This window comes from Choloepus didactylus, chromosome 15, assembly GCF_015220235.1.
Source record: "Choloepus didactylus isolate mChoDid1 chromosome 15, mChoDid1.pri, whole genome shotgun sequence".
NCBI lineage: Eukaryota > Metazoa > Chordata > Mammalia > Pilosa > Megalonychidae > Choloepus > Choloepus didactylus.
This window is the reverse complement of record NC_051321.1, coordinates 84492948-84509468: the sequence shown is the minus strand read 5'-3', so window position 1 is coordinate 84509468 and position 16521 is coordinate 84492948. Positions and strand designations below refer to the sequence as shown.

General features: G+C 49.6%; 1 protein-coding gene across 3 annotated transcripts in view; it reads right to left on the bottom strand.

Annotated features, from left to right (window-relative positions):
- The window catches only part of WDFY4 (WDFY family member 4), a 278492-nt gene that overhangs the window by 175940 nt on the left and 86031 nt on the right, over positions 1-16521 (bottom strand). For 2 of the 3 annotated variants that reach the window (XR_005211802.1, XR_005211803.1), the window contains exons 14-17: positions 12347-12561; positions 11046-11140; positions 9976-10215; positions 9498-9574 (exon numbers count right to left, since the gene is read on the bottom strand). Coding sequence is in view for 1 of the 3 variants with exons in the window: in XM_037804046.1 (XP_037659974.1) it covers positions 6714-6892; positions 7976-8197; positions 9498-9574; positions 9976-10152; positions 12347-12561 (870 nt within the window). In the remaining 2 variants the exon portion in view is untranslated. Of the gene's footprint in view, positions 1-6713; positions 6893-7975; positions 8198-9497; positions 9575-9975; positions 10216-11045; positions 11141-12346; positions 12562-16521 lie in introns of those variants that run through there. The other variant, XM_037804046.1, reaches the window with a different exon arrangement.

Genomic DNA, 16521 nt, shown 5'->3' with positions numbered 1-16521 from the left:
TTGAATACAACCTTACACAGGCAATAAGATTGTATACAACAAAATATGTACACACGCAAATGAGTGCAAGTACAAGTAGAGAAATCTGATTGGCAGATTGTGTCAATGTTAATATCCTGGTAATGATCTCATACTGTAGTTTTGCAAGATGTTTCCTCTGGGAAAAACTGGGGGAAGGATATGCAGCATGTTTCTATATTATTTCTTATAGCTGCATGTCAATGTGCAATGATCTCATTACAATTTTCAATAAAAGAAAAACTAATGGATTATCACAGATTTTTTTTAAAACAACAATAATTTCAAAGCCCATGTGAATAAAAACTTTTTAAATAATAATGTGTTCAGTGAACTAACCAGGATATAAAATTTTCTATAAGGTGAGGCCACAACTATGTTTTTTAAAAAGGGGGAGAGGGGACTGAAAGGAACCCCAGACTATGGTAAGATGGAAGAAATGTGGGCAAGCTTTCTTATTTTCTCTATTTCTAGTTATTCCAAAAAGTAGTTATTCTATTTTTTATTGACTATAAAATCACTATATACATACCTATATATATAAATGCAGATTTTTAAAAAGCAGGTTTACATCATTTCAGGGATATTCTTTTAAACCTACCAATTAAATGCAACTTCCAAATAAAAGCAAACCAATTTTTTGGCCCCCAGCCTCTGCCTCTGTCTTCCACACTGAAGTTCAGCCCACCACTCCAGTGTTCCTCGCCCCTTTCTCACCAAATTCCTACAGCACCACGGCCCCTTTCAGGGTGACTTATAAACATTGTTCTAGTTTGCTAATGCTTCACTGGAGGATGGCCAATGGTGTCTGGAAAACCTCTGTTAGCTGGGAAGGCACGTGGCTGGTGTCTGCTCCAAAGTTCTGGTGTCAAAATGGCTTTCTCCCAGGATGTTCCTCTCTAGGCTGCAGTTCCTCAAAAATGTCACTCTTAGTTGCACTTGGGATATTTGTCTCTCTCAGCTTCTCCAGAGCAAGAGTCTGCTGTCAATGGCCATCTTCAAACTGTCTCTCATCTGCAGCTCCTGTGCTTTCTTCAAAGTGTCCCTCTTGTCTGTAGCACCTCTTCAAAACATCACTCACAGCTGCACTGAGTTCCTTCTCTTTGAGTCAGCTCATTTATATGGCTCCACTGATCAAGGCCCAACCTGAATGGGTGGGGCCACGCCTCCATGGGAACATCTCATCAGAGTCATCACCCACAGCTGGGTGGGACACATTCCAAGCAAACCTAATCAGCACCAAAACGTCTGCCCCACAAGACTACATCAAAGATAATGGCATTTGGGGGACACAATACATTCAAACTGGCACAAACATGGTGTCTCAAAAGCTTCCCAAATCATTTTGCTCCATTCAGGCTGGTAAAATGCTCCCTGCTTTTCCAAGTTCAACTTTCCTTCCCCTGGAAATACAAACAAAGGCTCTAACATTTTGAGAATGGATCGTCGCCACCAGAAGCTGACCCTCTCCCAACTGGTACTTGCACAATGGACTTCTGCATCTAAGCCCAGCCTTATTGTCATTCTGACAAATTCCGCTTGCTGGTTCTGACCCAAATGGCAGAGCACCTTGTGGAAAGCCGGCTCTGCTGGACACGGGCCTTGGCTACTCTCCCTGGCATTTCTCCATGGAGTCCTGCCTCCCACCACCACCCCACCGCTGGCTGACGTGGCTTTAGCTGGCTCTATGGGATCAGGAGTTCATCCGTGATCCAGACCACCCATGCTTCTCCCGAGACTGTGAATTACATTCACCAAGTGTTTATGAGATACTTCCTGTGAGCTAGCCCGAGAGAGGTACAGACATCAACAGGACAGCCCCTTACCCTCAACCTCAACATCCACAGTTTCTCAGATTGCCAACGTATTCTATGAAACAAGGCAGCATCCCAACATAGTTCAGGAAAGAAAACACAAGCAAGCCCCCTCTGTTATCAGGGCTGTACAGAGTAAAAGCAAAGTAACAGTGCAACTGCAAAAGTAACCAACATTCTCTATACGAGAGCCCACTCCAGGCCTCCTAGCCCATGAATACAAGTTATTAAGGCACAGGCAACAAGTGCCCCTGTACCAGTTTGTATATATTATGTCTCACAGAAAAAGCCATGTTCTTTGATGCAATCTTGTTGGGCAGACATATTAGTGTTGATTAAGTTGGAACCCTTGGTTTAGATTGTTTCCATGGAGATGTGGCCCACTCAACTGTAGGTGATAACTCTGATTAGATCGTTTCCATGGAGGTGTGGCCTCACTCATTCAGTGTGGGCCTTGATTAGTTTACTAGAGCACTGTATAAGAGTGCAGACAGAGAGAGATCACTGCTAGCTGCAGCTGAGAGACACATCTTGAAGATAGCCATTAAAAGCTGACACTGACATTTTGGAGAACATCATTTTGAAGCACAACCTGGGAGCAAGCAGATGCCAGCCACATGCCTTCTGAGATAACAGAGGTTTTCTGGACACCATTGGCCATCCTTCAGTGGAGGTACCCTATTGTTGATGATGTAGCTTGGACACTTTTATGGCCTTAAGACTGTAACTTTGTAACCAAATAAACCCCCTTTATAAAAGTCAATGCATTTCTGGTGTTTTGCAAAATGTCAGCATTAGCAAACTGGAACAGATTTTGGTATCAGGAGTGGGGTGCTGCTAAGCTTGCAAATACCAAACATGTTGGAATGGCTTTTTAAATGGATACGGGAAAAATTCTGGAGGAATTGTGATAGAAAAGGTCTACATTGCTTTGAAGAGACTCTGTGGAAATGTGGACTCTAAAGATACTTCCGATGAGGCCTTGAGCAAAAATGTTGAATGTGTCATTGCAAACTGGAAGAAAGGTGATCCTTGTTTTAAAGCAGCAGAGAATTTGGCAAAATTGAGTCTTGGTGTTAGATAGAAGGCAGCATTTGACAGCGATGAGCTGGGATACTTAGCTGAAATTTTGAAACTAGTCTGGTTTCTCCTTGCAGCTTATAGTAAAATGCTAGCAGAAAGGGATAAGCTGAGAAATGAACTCTTGGGTTCAAAGAAACCAGAAGCTGATAGTCTGGAAAGTTCTGGGCTTCCAAGAAGTAAGACCCCAGAAGCTACAGCCCCATGTGAGGATTTAACCAAACATGGAATCCAACTGCCATTTCAGTACAAGCCAGGATTGGAGATGCAGTTACCCAGAAAAGATTTGTGGAAAGCCCTGTTGTCTGAATGTTTTGATCCCTGTAAACTTCATGCCAAGCCAACAAGATTTTTGTGAGGTCTGTATAAAGAGAGCTACTGCTGGCCTGGACTGGAGGGGACACAGAAGGAACAAATTGAAGGAAAAATTCCTTCAAAGACAGAGCCATGGAGATTGAGGTCTGGAGTCAAGAAATCTCAGGCAAGAAGAGCAGAGTGGCCCATGCACAAGGAAAGGGTGAGTTTGCCCCAGGGGCAAAGCGCAAGTCTTTGCCTCGATGCTCAGGAAGAGTGCTGCCACCCCAGGCCCTAGAGGGGGTGGAGCACATTCCCCTGGGATTGGGGAGAGCCTGGTTGCCACCCCACTGTTCAGAGAGGGGACAGCCTTTGCCCTGGAGAGGCAGAGTCTGGGTGACACCACGATGCTTGAGGAGGGTGGGACTGAGAACAAGGTGGTCTCCCCAATGTGTGGATATGTTGGAGCACTCACCCCAGCATTTGGAGAGAAAATGGATTCTGCATAAGCCTTTGGAAAGTGTTGGACTCCTGTGCTCTCAAGCCCCAAGGATACAACATCATCCAATAAATGACTCTCAGACTTTGAAATCTAATGGAGTTTGCCCTGCAGGTTTTAGGCACTGTTTTGATCCCTTAAACCCTGTTGTCCTTTCAGTTTCTCCTTATGGCAATGGGAATGTTTATCTTATGATTGTCCCTCCTTTGTATATTGGAAGCAGATAAGTTGTTCTAAATTTCACAGATCCACAGCCAGAGGGGAATTTTGCTTTAGGACAGACCACACCTGTAACTGATTTTGATGGGATTTTGTACTTACCTACTGTTACTAAAATGATTTAAGTTTTTTTGATATTGTGATGGGATGAATCTATTTTGTATTTGAAAGAATACATTTTTGGGGGGTCCAGGGGGTGGAATGTGCTGGTTTGTATATATTATATCCCCCAGGAAAAGCCATGTTCTTTAATGAAATCTTGTGGGGACAGATATATTAGATGTATTAGTGTTGATTAGGCTGGAAACTTCTGATTGAGTGTTTCCATGGAGATGTGACCAACCCAACTGTGAGTGACACCTTTGATTAGGGTGTGACCTCTTGATTGAATGTTTCCGTGGAAATATAGCCCCACCCATTCAGGGTGGGTCTTGATTAGTTCACTGGAGTCCTATAAAAAGAGCTCACAGAGGGAACTCAGAGGAACTTAGAGTGACATTTTGAGGAGGAGCAGCAACTAAAAGAGGACAAAATGCTCCAAGAGCAACATTTTGGAGAAAGCCATTTTGAAACGAGAACTCCAAAGCAGACACCAGACACATGCCTTCCCAGCTAACAGAGGTTTTCCAGACGCCATTGGCCATCCTCCAGTGAAGGTACCCGATTGTTGATGCGTTACCTTGGACACTTTATGGCCTTAAGCCTGTAACTGTGTAACCAAATAAACCCCCTTTGTAAAAGCCAATCAATTTTCTGGTATTTTGCAAAATGGCAGCATTAGCAAACTCTAACAGCCCCCTTTTCCGACAGCTCCCAATTACCAACATACCTCCATGTCTCTGGGCCCTTCCTAAAATCACCTAATATAATAACCCACTCTTAATTCCTAATTACTCCATGGAATGAGAACTCTTGTCAGAGATAACTTTCTTTTTATGACATACATGTTCCTGGGGACCTTTGGCGTGTGAGCATGAACAATTCCTAGCCCTGAAAATACTGCCTAGCACATAGTAGGTGCTCAATAAATATTAAAGAAAGAGAGAGAAGGAACAAAAGAGAGGGGGTGGAAGGGGGAAGGAAGGAAGGAAGGAAGGAAGGAAGGAAGGAAGGAAGGAAGGAACTACTAGTTTTGTTAATAATAGCATAAAAAGGTTGACTTGATGCTTAGAGGATATGTGTTTCATATGCTCCTACTAATCATCTTGGTCACATCTGCCTGCCTTTGTTTGATAAAATAATTTTACCAGGAGAAAGCATCAAAGTCACCTTTAGGTGTTTTACAGAATTTAGGTTATTCTAACCCAGTGGCTCAAACCAGGAGCAATTCTGGGCCCTAGGGGACACCTGAGGAGACACGTTGGTTGTCACAGCTTGGTGGATGGGATGCTATGGCATCTAGAGGGAATTGGATGTGCTAACATCCTAACATACACAGGACTCCCCCTCCACCACCCCCCACCACACACATGACAAAGTATCTCCTGACCCAAAGTGTCAGTTGCGCTGGGGTTGAGAAACCCTGTAAATCTAACCAAGGTTCTCAATTCTGGCTGTGTATGAGAATCACCTGGGAAACTTGGAAAAAATTACCAACAGACCCCACCCACAGAGATTCTTATGTAATTGATCTGGGTGGAGACTGTGAATAGAATTGCAAAAGAGCTTCCCAGTTGACTGTCACCAAACTCTTCCCAAACCTGGGTGGAGATCAGGATGCACCTGCCCTCTGTGGTTTGCAGATCCCCTCTCTGGCTCCTTCAGGCATCTCTGCCAAGGGCTGCAGGACCTCACTGGGCAGCTCTTTAGCTCCCAGCTTTCTCTCTCTCTTATACTGCAGGCATCTCTGGATAACAGTGATGACAGATGCTTCCTCCAGCTAAGTGTTTACATGCCATTACCTTCTCTAAGCAGAGGACCCACTCCTCTCCCATCATTCTTGCTCTAAATCTTGCAAGATTTGTTGGGAGTCTTTGCAAGCTTTCGTCCCTTACTTCTCACTGTTGTCCAATACCAGCTGCATTGGCATGATCCAGGACCTGGCTAGAAAAGTGGGATCTGAGGCTCTGCACAGACACCCATGGAGGATTTGCACTTTAAAATCTGAGAAACCTCACTGTGGTTCATTCTGGAGATTTATATCTCCTAGTGACCATTCTCACTGGTTTCTGCCTATTCTCTGCATTCTTCCCTGGCTGTGTGTCCCTCATTTCATTTTCTAAAAATGTTGCTTTTCTGCCTGAGCTCAGCCAAGTGTCCTGGGCAGCAAAGTGGGTGTTGGGGATTGAATCATATTCCCTACAAAGAGATGTCCTAGTCTCACCCTCATTCCTGTGTGGGTGAACCCATTTGTGAATAGGACCTCCAAAGAGCTTATTTTGAGGATGCCAAATTGAATCAGGGTGGGCCTCAACCCAAATGACTGGAGTCCTTATAAAAAGGAGAAATCTAGACAGAGATACAGGTGACTGAGCAGAAGGAGAAGGCAGCCAAGGAACCCCAAGGACTGCAGTGAGCCAGCACCAGAGTGCCACCAACTCCAGGAGAAAGCACGGCCTGTCGAGACCTGGATGTTGAACTTCTAGCCTCCAAAACCATTAGACAATAAATCCCTGTTGTTTCAGCCCATCCATTGTGTTGTATTTCACATAGCAGCCCTGGAAAGCTAAGACATGGGGGTCCCATTAGATGACAGCCCTGGCACCAACAGAAAACAGAGACCTTCCCAGGGTAGAACGGCTGGAAGGCACGGCCGCGTAAGGACCCTCAACTCGGGGCAACCGTCTCACCTTGGCTGAGCCAATAAGCTGCCCGTCCAGGTACGTAGAGACGGTACAATTCCTTTTCATTTCCTTGGTGACAACCACAACCAGGTGATACCACTGTCCACAAGCCAGCAGCTGCCCACACCTGACCTGAAGCTGGCGTCCTGCAGAAGGTTCGGTGTCATCCTCTGGTTCCATGACGTCTGCAAAAGCGCCCAAACACGTCAAGTCATGCCCGGTTGTGACTCTGGAGTGACCAGAGCAAGTGGAAGGGTGAGGGGGCCATGGGGCCTTTCACCCACCCAGCCCTTCCCCTCATAAAATAGCCATGACCACAGCAGCCGCCACACACTGAGCTCTTACCTTGAGCGGGACACTGTTTTATGCTGTTACCAATAAGAACCCATTTAATTGCAACAACAGCCCCAGCGAGAGGCAATGTCATGTTCCAGATCTGTAATCTCAGGACACTTAGGTAATCTGTCCAAGGTCATGGAGCCGGGAATCCAACCCAGAAGTCAGCTCCAGGGTCTACACCTGAGCCCACAGCCCAGACTGCCCCCCACAAGGACACACGTTGGCAGGCAAATTCCTGGGAGGGGGTGGAAGTGAGGCATTTGAGCTGTGGACCAGGCCAGCAGACTGTCCTCTGGGCCTTCCAGGTGAGCGTTCATGATGGAGCTGTGTGCCCTCCTGGCACACGAAGAGGGAAGGCATGGCAGGCTCATGCCGGGATTGCCCCTGAGCTCTGGAAGGTGCCGGGCCATCTCAGGCACGTGAGTCTGGAATGCAAGGCTGAGCTCTAAATGGCACCAGCTCTACTGAAAGAGGGTTGGGGCCCCCAGGCCAATGCCAAGTCTGGCCTCTGTGGACTTCACCCTGAGGACTTCTATGTGTGGCTAAGGCCCCTCCAGCTCTGGCTAAGTTGTGTGTATTTTGCACAAACCACACTCAGAAGAGGAGGCAGCCTGAGTCCCAAAGAGGCGATTCCCCACATCCCAGTCCGAGCACTTGGCCAAGGCAGAGCCGTGGTTCTGGAAGCTGCTGAGCATAACCTCCAAAGCCTTGCTAACGGCTGGGACCTTGTGGCCGGGGATCCCAGTGGACACATCAAAAATACTCTTTTTAGACTTGTCACCTGATCTGGAACTCAAGGGCACAATTCCAAAAGACTGGGAGAAACGGGAGGTCACCAGCCTTCCAATGATGTGTGTGCCGGAAGCTTCTACCTTGGCCCCGTTTCCCCCAAGAGTCTGCAAAACCAGCTTTGGAGGCCGACAGCTTACCCAGGGGCTGAAACTCCTTCTCTTCTGTAGACACAACCAGGGAGAGGTCGTCGGGGCAGAAGCTGACGGAGAAGCAGACGAAGGCCTGATCGGTCCGGGACAAGTGGCGCACCAGGGTCAGGAGGCGCAGCGGGTGGCCCTTGGGGGCAGCCCCGGGCCTGCCGAGCAGGAACCAGCAGGAGAAGGTCAGGCCGCCGGGTGGAGGGAACAACCTGGGAGTGCCTGGGGCAGAAGGCAGACATGGTCAGGCTTGGGACACACGGCAGGGGACACTCTTACCTCGTTATTCCTCTTAGGAGAAGGGGACTCAGGGAAAATCATATTCCCTGGTCAACTGACCTAAAGCTGGGGGTGGTGGGTTGAATTACATACACCAGCAAACACATGTTCTTATCTTAATCTGCAACCCTGGGGGTGTGAACACACTGTAACTTGGACCTTTGGAAGGTGTCATGTTTAGTTAAGCTGTGGCCAACTAAATGAGGAGGGGCCTTCACCTGGATTAGCGGAGGCCCTTTCAGGAGAACCTGAAGTCGCCGAAGCTAGAAAGGAGAGGACATCGCCACGTGGCGGGAGGGAGAGATGCGAGCTAAGGAGCCCCGAGGATTGATGGCAGCCGGCCCCAGAACATACAGGCTCTTGATTTTGGACTTCTGCTAGCCTCAAAACCATGAGCCAAAAGCTCCCGTTGTTCAAGCCAAAGCCCATCATGTGGTATTTGTCACAGCAGCTCTAGCAAACTAAGGCACTGGGCAGAAGGGTGCTGGCCTGGCTCAGCTGAACCAGGGATGGGGAAACAGTTCTCTCTAAGGACACCCCTGGGCCTCCCACCCCATCATAGCATTGGCCACACAGAGGGTCCCACCGCTTGGAGTCATGCCGATATAACACGAGCCTGCCCCACACCAACAGGCCCCGGGGCAGTGGCTTCTCAGCACCTACCCAATCACAGAAACCAGGAACCCCATTCTCATAACACAGGGTGCCTGCCTCAGGAGGACCCGCCGCTTGCACTGTCCTCAGCCAGTGAGTTCCTGCGAAAGCACCATCTTGTACAAAGCAAACCAAGGACCCAGCCTGTCCCTACCTGGGCCACTTGCCCAGGACAAGCTTGTTCCTGGTGGCCATTGGCAAGGAACTCATAGCTCTCCATAGGGTGGGAGCATCAGGCTGGGTGCATGCATCAATTTCAGCCCATGCATGCTACTGTCAAAGTGGATCAGAAGCCAGTTCAGTGACTGAGTCACCCACTTGGCCCCCAGATGTTGAGTAAGCCCCACCATTTGGGAAGCAGCGTGCCAGGTGCTGGGCATACCCAGAGAGCGGGACACCCTGCCCTAGAAGAGACACGAGCAAACCTAAGCCCCGAAGGACAGCTCACCCACAGAGAGTCAGAGCCAAGGAGAAGGCTCGTGCTGCCTTGAAATGCCCAGGGGACATCTGGAAAGCAAGGCTCCCTCAGGACTTACACTCGGGGTGGGCTGGAGAGCTCAGAAGGCCAAACCATTCGGGAAACACCCACCTGTTCCAATCCCTCCAGAGATGGAGTACTCGGTGCTGGTCCCCATCACGGTTGACAGGGTGGGAATAAACAGACAGCTGGAAAACAGGAACGTACCTTCCCATCACTGTGCCACATCCAAGACTGGGCCTCGACGTCCCCTTCCCTTTCCCCAGCAGGGCCCCCCACCCCTCTTAGACCCCGAAGACCAAGGGCATAAAGAAGCTGGAGCCTGTGGGAGGGCTCTACAGGAAGGCGTCCCCACTGCAGGCCTTCCAGAATGTGGCCACATCAGGGGGAGAGGGTGGTCTGGGGGGTACAGGATGGGGACACTGCCCCTGGGAACCCCCCGGGTGGACAAGGCACCTATGACCCAGGAATATTCTGCTGAGCAGCGACAGCTGACGGGACCTACAACTTTGCAATCAGTATTATACATTCTTCCGAGGCATTGTGGAATAAAGCAAGCCTATTTCAGACAGAAGAAAGCATGCTGTACCCATAGCCTTCCACGGACATGTCGAATTCCACAAATGACGGTGCCAGGGCTGCCCTCTGAGGCTGCAGGTTGCGAGGGGAGGTCATGGAGATGAGGCTCAGCGCTGTCTGCAAGGCAGGGGTAGCGTCCTGGGGCACCCCTGGGGGCCAGAGAGCCTGCGGGACCCCAGGCTGCGGGTCAGGGTCCAGGGCGGCTCCTGGGGGGACTCTCGGTGGCACCCCTGTGCTGCAGCCTCTGACCCTAGACGGCAAGTGGGGACACGTGTCTGCACTCAGAAGCTCGCCCCCCTTTTCTGACAACAGGCCCTGACATTTCTGCCAAAATCTCTGGGCCTCTTCTACCCAACCGTCCCATCCACCTGTGTGCTCGCCTGATTTTGATAAAAGGGAACCATGGGACAACCTGTTCCTTTTAGAAATTTCTTCTCCCCTCATTCCTCAATGCTCCTTTTCCCAATGCATCTTTTCTCCCTGTGGCCATTGGCGACTTGCTCTGCACCGTAGCTACGTGGGTGGCTGGTGTCTGTGTGCTCTTCCAAAGTTCTCACCTCTCACACCCCAAGCCCAACTCCACGTTCTTATTTTACAACTGGGCCTCCCTGCCTTCATGTCCTACGTGACCTTCAACATATCTGTGACTTCCTTTCTCCATTCTGGTGCCCAGATAGCAGGTATCACACTCGGGCCTTTGGCCTCCCGACACCCCAACACCCCTGAGCTCTGATTTGTTCAGAAAGTTCGCAGCACACCCCTCTGTGCTGGGGGCGGGGGTGGGGGGCGCTGCACCTGGGCTGGGTGCTCCGGGACTCACAGCCTCCTGAAGCACCCACCCCCACTGTTTCCATGATCTGGGGCCCAAAGGGGTCAAGGAGCGCACAGACATCACCCATCTCGCAAGGAGTCAGGGACTCGGCCTCCTCCCCCCAGATCTGGTGCCATGTCTGTGCTTTAACTCACTCACCCCATTGGGCAGCACACAAAACCGCTTTCTAAGTCTGTCTGTCCCTTACAAGCAGTACATGCTCTTCATAAATCCCCGCTCACCGCACCTGTTCTTTCTTCTCTCCTCACCTGAGCGTCCAGAGCCGTCTCCATGCCGACCAGACAAACTGAGAATTTTCCTGGCAGTGGGGGGCAGCGGGGGGATTCCGAGGCCTAGAAACTGTCTGAAGGCCGTGACACAGAAGAGGACCAAATGAAGACATTCTATGGGCAGAAGTTTCCTGCAGCTTCCTCCTGACCACTTTCCTAGCCCCTCCGGTGCCCCCTGCTCCCGTCCAGCCCTCCGTCCCCTCGACCCAGACACCAGCACTCCAGAGAGGGTGGCCCTGGCCCAGCATCCAGCCCACAGAGCCGCTGAGTTTAGTGCCCCCGATTGAACTGATGCCCAGCCAGGAGCCCCAGCATGGACCTTGTGACAAAAAGGAATTTCTTGAACAATAACTTTATCGTACATTGCTCTTTAGTTTCTAATGGAATCTACCGAACAGCTCCATTGAGTGTGGTGGTTTGCTAGCCAGCGGGCTTTCCCCAGGCCCTGCAGGAGGCTGGCCTAGGCCTGGGGTCCCCTGGCTTCCACCCCCTCTCCTTGCTCCTGGGGGCGAGCAGGGGCCTGCCCAGCACATGACTCCCCAGTGCCCCTCACCCTACCCAGGCCCCAGAGAGATTCTCGGCCTTTCTCCTGCAGCCTCTTTCCTCAGCCTCTCAGTCTCCAAGTCTGTGCCCTCCCTTCCTGCTACAGCTTGCCAGGAAACGTGCAGCCTCGTGGAGGGGCTGCAGGAAGGCCTCGCCAAGGGGCCATGGGGCCGTCCCTGCACCCTCTTCTTGCCTGCCCACCTGCCCCCAGCCCCCCATCCAAGCTCCCTGGATCACAGCCTCAGAGCCCCAAGGCCTGTTTCTCGATGTCTTCGCCTGCCTGTCCCCTGCCGTCTCTGCCTGAGTCCCATGCAGGCCTCAGGGCTCAGCCCAGATTTTGAATCCTCAAAGCTCCCAGCACCTGCCCTCCCTAGAGCCAGTCTCCCGACTGTAGCCCTCCTGGCTCTGGTAACTCCATGCATCCTGCTCGGAGGCTTTCCCTCAGTGACATTCTGTACCCATTTGCCTGACTCTCCGATTGCTGTTTGTCTCTCACCCCCAGACCATTAGCCCCTTGCGTGGGGGTGGGGGTGCACCGTGTCCGCTTTGCTGCACTTCGCTGGGCAGCGTGGTCCAGACCTCTGCCTGGCAACGCTGGGGTGTGGACGCGGTGATGACGGCTGGCACAGTGCCATGCCCCCAACCCCCATCATTAACCCTTCCCATCTCCCTGGCCCACCTCGCCTTTAGCAACAAGAACCACCACGAGGGGCTCTGCTGTCCCCATCCCACTGCACCTTAACACGTCTGGTTCGATGGCCTGGGAGGAGAGCTTTTCGAAAATCCGGATGAGGCCCAGGTGCAAGGGGTCGCTGCTGCTGGCCAGGACCTGGTGGCAGGAGGACATGAGGGTCCGGAGCAGCCCCGCCTCACACATGAGCTGGCGGCTCTTCTCCGACTTCACCAGGGACTGGACGTGGCTGGCCATGGAGCACTGGATCTCCCTGGAAAGCTGGGAGGCAACAAAAGCAAAGGGTGAACCCCGGAGGCAGGATATTTTGTGGGTAATGTTAAAGGGCTCCCAGCCACACCTCGAGTTGGTGGTGGGGCAAAGAGACGGTGCCCATGATGGTCTGCGCTCATTTTCCCCATTTTTCTCCCGTTTCTCTAGGGGATTTTGATATGCCCTCCTTGCCTACACCTGCAGGCCTGTGAGCCCATCTCCCCAGAGGACAGGAGCTGCTAGGACCAGAGGCTGAAGCTGTAGATGGCTTCAAACGGAGGCTGTTCAAACAGCTACTAAATCTATTGCTAGCATTAAAAAATCTGAAGATTTCACATAGAAATCCACATGCATGGCTTCTTTCAAAAAGTGGGAAACTGGCAACTGGGTTTTGCAGTCCCTGCGTCCAGCCCTGGTTGGGGCAGTAACTGTGCCCTCAGCACTGGTCCCGGCAGCCCCAGGGCTTGGCTTCACTGGTTGATTCACAGCTACTGCTTTCTCCCCATGTGCATTTGAGTTTGCACCCCTTGGCTTAAAAGGCAGATTTCATTTGGGCGCACAAGGAAAAATGTGCACTCCCTCTGCCAGGTGATCTCCTTGCCATCTTTACATAACAAGCCAAATGCAAAGCTTATACACTGCGGGACACTGATTACGTGCTTCGACTTGGCGGGCCTGGGCTGGGGGACCTGATCAGCCCCTGGGGAGGGTGGTGGGCACGGGCGACAGCGCCCTCCACAGCCCCCCAGGCCTGAGAAAGTGAGGCCGGAGGCAGGCCCCATTTCCTCACCCCAAAGTACAATCGTTGGGGAGGGCTTGCCGGAGAAAAACCCCACCCCCGTGCCTTACCCGTACCCTCCACCCTCTTCGTTACCGGAGCAACTCCCGCACCTTTTCAATCAACCTCCGCGCCCTCTCAGAACCAATCCAAGCCTTTAACCCTTACAGCTACCCCACCCTCTAAACCGCCCGATATAAGCTTGTACTCTCCCCTAATAAACTCTCTTGGCTTCTTCATCCTAAAAGAAAGGTGTCCCGCCTGTTCCTTTCTCGCCGCCCTCCATACTTTGCACGCCTCCGCCGGGGACCGGGCCCAGTCCCCCGCCTCGCCCTCGCCTCCGGGAAAGAGCCCCCGCCGCCGGTACCCTCCGAGCAATCCTGAGAGCCTAGGATTTAGCAACCGGCCGCCACTCCCCCCCAATAGACAAGTCAACGACGACCGCAATACACCAGCTTCCTTTGAGAAGTCTTGGCAGCACCTTCTCACTTCACGCCCCCCACATCCTCTCACCCCGTGTTTCCATCTATCTGTCCCAAGCCCCTTCTGCTGCAGAGACAATCGTGCTCTTATCCCAACCCCCTACTCAATTTCAAGCACCTTCCTTATCTTTATGTCTCTGAAGACCATAGAACAGATTGATTGCATAGAGTTGGCTCAAAATTTTTTATTCAAATATGATATATCATTTTTGACAATATTCTTTTCTTTGTAAAGAGAGAAACTCCTGGAATTCCCTGTCCCCCATGGATAGAGAAATGGTTTCGGAAAGAGGGAATTTCCTTTACAAAAACTCACAATGTGAGACCTGTCCTAACAGAGAATTTACAGAGTTTTGGGGAGCAGAGGGAGTCCCCCAAACCCTTTGCGCATTTCCCAGAGCTTTTTGGATTAGAAGGGAGCCTGGAGCCTGAGACAGCCAAGCTTTATCCTGTGATGAGAATATTCTCTGCATCTTTAATAGGGGCCAGGCCCAGGTCTGAGCATTTTGAAATGTATTGGTTATCCAAATCCTGTAAGGAATCCTATGGGGGAGGTACTATTATTATCCCCCATTTGTCAGATGGGGAAACTGAGGCCAGAGATGTTCATTTAACTGTCCAGGGCCACATTAAAAAAATAGTATGTTCAGGTTAAAGTCCAGAGATGGTGCATCACAAAGGGACAGAATCAAATGAGACAGGGTTCTTTGAAAAGCTGCTAACACAGTTTTTATTTTCTTTTTTCAATTTTTTTGTTTTATTTATTAACTTTCCAATGCCTTTTTTCAATTTTATTTATTATTTAATTTATTTTTTAACTTTCCAAGTGCCTTTTTCAACTTTATTTTTTGATTTTATTTATTTTTTAAACTTCCAATTTCAATTTTTCTATTTTTTTATTTTTTTTATTTTATTTAACTTTCCAATTAACAGTTTTATAGCCTCCATATTTAAGGATCAAAATGTAGGAGGAAAAATACGCAGTTTATTGTCACATTTTTGAAAAAGACACATAAGTAACAGAGCTCACACTTCGGTTTCCTCCTGCCTGCCTTCCAGATGTAAGACACTTAGAGCTCCTTGCCTCAAACAGCTGTCAGGGCTTCAACATTCTGACCTCTAAACTCTCTTCAGGAACGTTTCCAGTTTAAACATTGGGATGGAGGGAAGAAACTGCATTACAATTTTTTGGCATCATTGGGAGGGGTTCAGGATTTTCCTGTTCTGAGATGTCACCATTTTGTCACCGTTGTCATTAGCCTAACCACACAGCGTCACAGCTGCCAAAGAGAGGCTTCATCACGCTGAAGGAGACAAGGTCTTTCCCGCAAATGCTGTATTTGCACAGCCAACCTGAGCTGCTAGACGGACATGTACACCCCAAGATGGACTAGAAACCTGAGATCGAAATGCCAAAATGAATTTGCACTCTATCACTTTTCCTTTGTAAATCCACCCCACCTCCTTGACTCCAGCCCCCGACCCCCATATCTTACTTAGGAAGTCCTAAACATCTTTCACTGCATTCCACCAGAGCCTGTTTCTGTCTTCTCCACTTGTCTCAAATCAGACAAAGAATGCCCAGCAACTTGCCTTAAAGTTTTCCTCTCCCAGAACTTTGATTACTTGATTGGATAACTGTACTCTTTTAATTTGGGACCAGGGTTGGGGAGACAGGCTGTATGAAGAAGATGCAAAAATAACTCCGCGATGTATTATTAATGAGAATTCAAAAGAAATTTCTACAATCTCCAGTTTTTATTATCAGCAGTTCACTTACTGCTTTTGGGACTTTAGGTTTGGTTTTTTTTTTTTTTTTTTTTTTTTTTTTTGGGGAAGGGGTGGGGAGGATGGTTGGGTTTTTCCCCACCAGAGCAGGAACACTTTAAAATCTAAATTTAAAAAAAAAAAAAAGGAAAGCATTTTCACAAAGGAGAAATGCTGATCTGGTCTAATGATGCCACCGTTTACTCCAAAATCTGCTCAATGCCCCATAATGGAGGAGGAGAAATTGATCGTCCTCATTATCACGGTGAGTCTGTCAATACCGATATTGCCTTGTTTTGAATAAAATGTGTTGTTTTTTTTTCAACGTTGGTTCCAGTAAAATGGGGTTTTAGTGAAAATATGAGCAGTAGCAGGAAACCAGTCTGGATTGATTTTCCTAACACATATTACTCCCAACGCAGGAAAGGGGGTGGCGGTTCAATTAGGACCTGATGGTAAGCACGCGGGGTCACCAGGCTGGCCTGCAGACGGGACCCACAAGGCAAATTAGCAGGGAGCCATTTGTGGGAAGGCTGTAGGGGAGTTTTCTGATTTCCCTACTTCCCAGTTGAGCCCTCAAGAGATGTCCTTGTCCAGCTGTGTGCATTTATTCTTCTTTGTCTCTCTCTCCCGTGTTCTCTTCTGTTCTAGTGAGGGTCTGGGTCCCCATAGAATGGGAAGTGGGCGTTGGGGTTCATGAGCTCACAGGTGTGTCTCATGAACACTGACCGGGTGGTCCTGACATGGTCGTAAAAACCTTCAGAAAGCCAGACATTCCGTAAGAACCGGGGACTTCCATGAGCTCCTCAGATTTGGGTTAGCCATTTGCCCCAATTTGGTTGAAGTGTTCTTTATTTGATGATTTTGGAAGAGAGATGATAGAATGTAAGTGACCTCAGATCTTTAAGATCAAAGACTGTAAATGGCACATCCTGACAAATG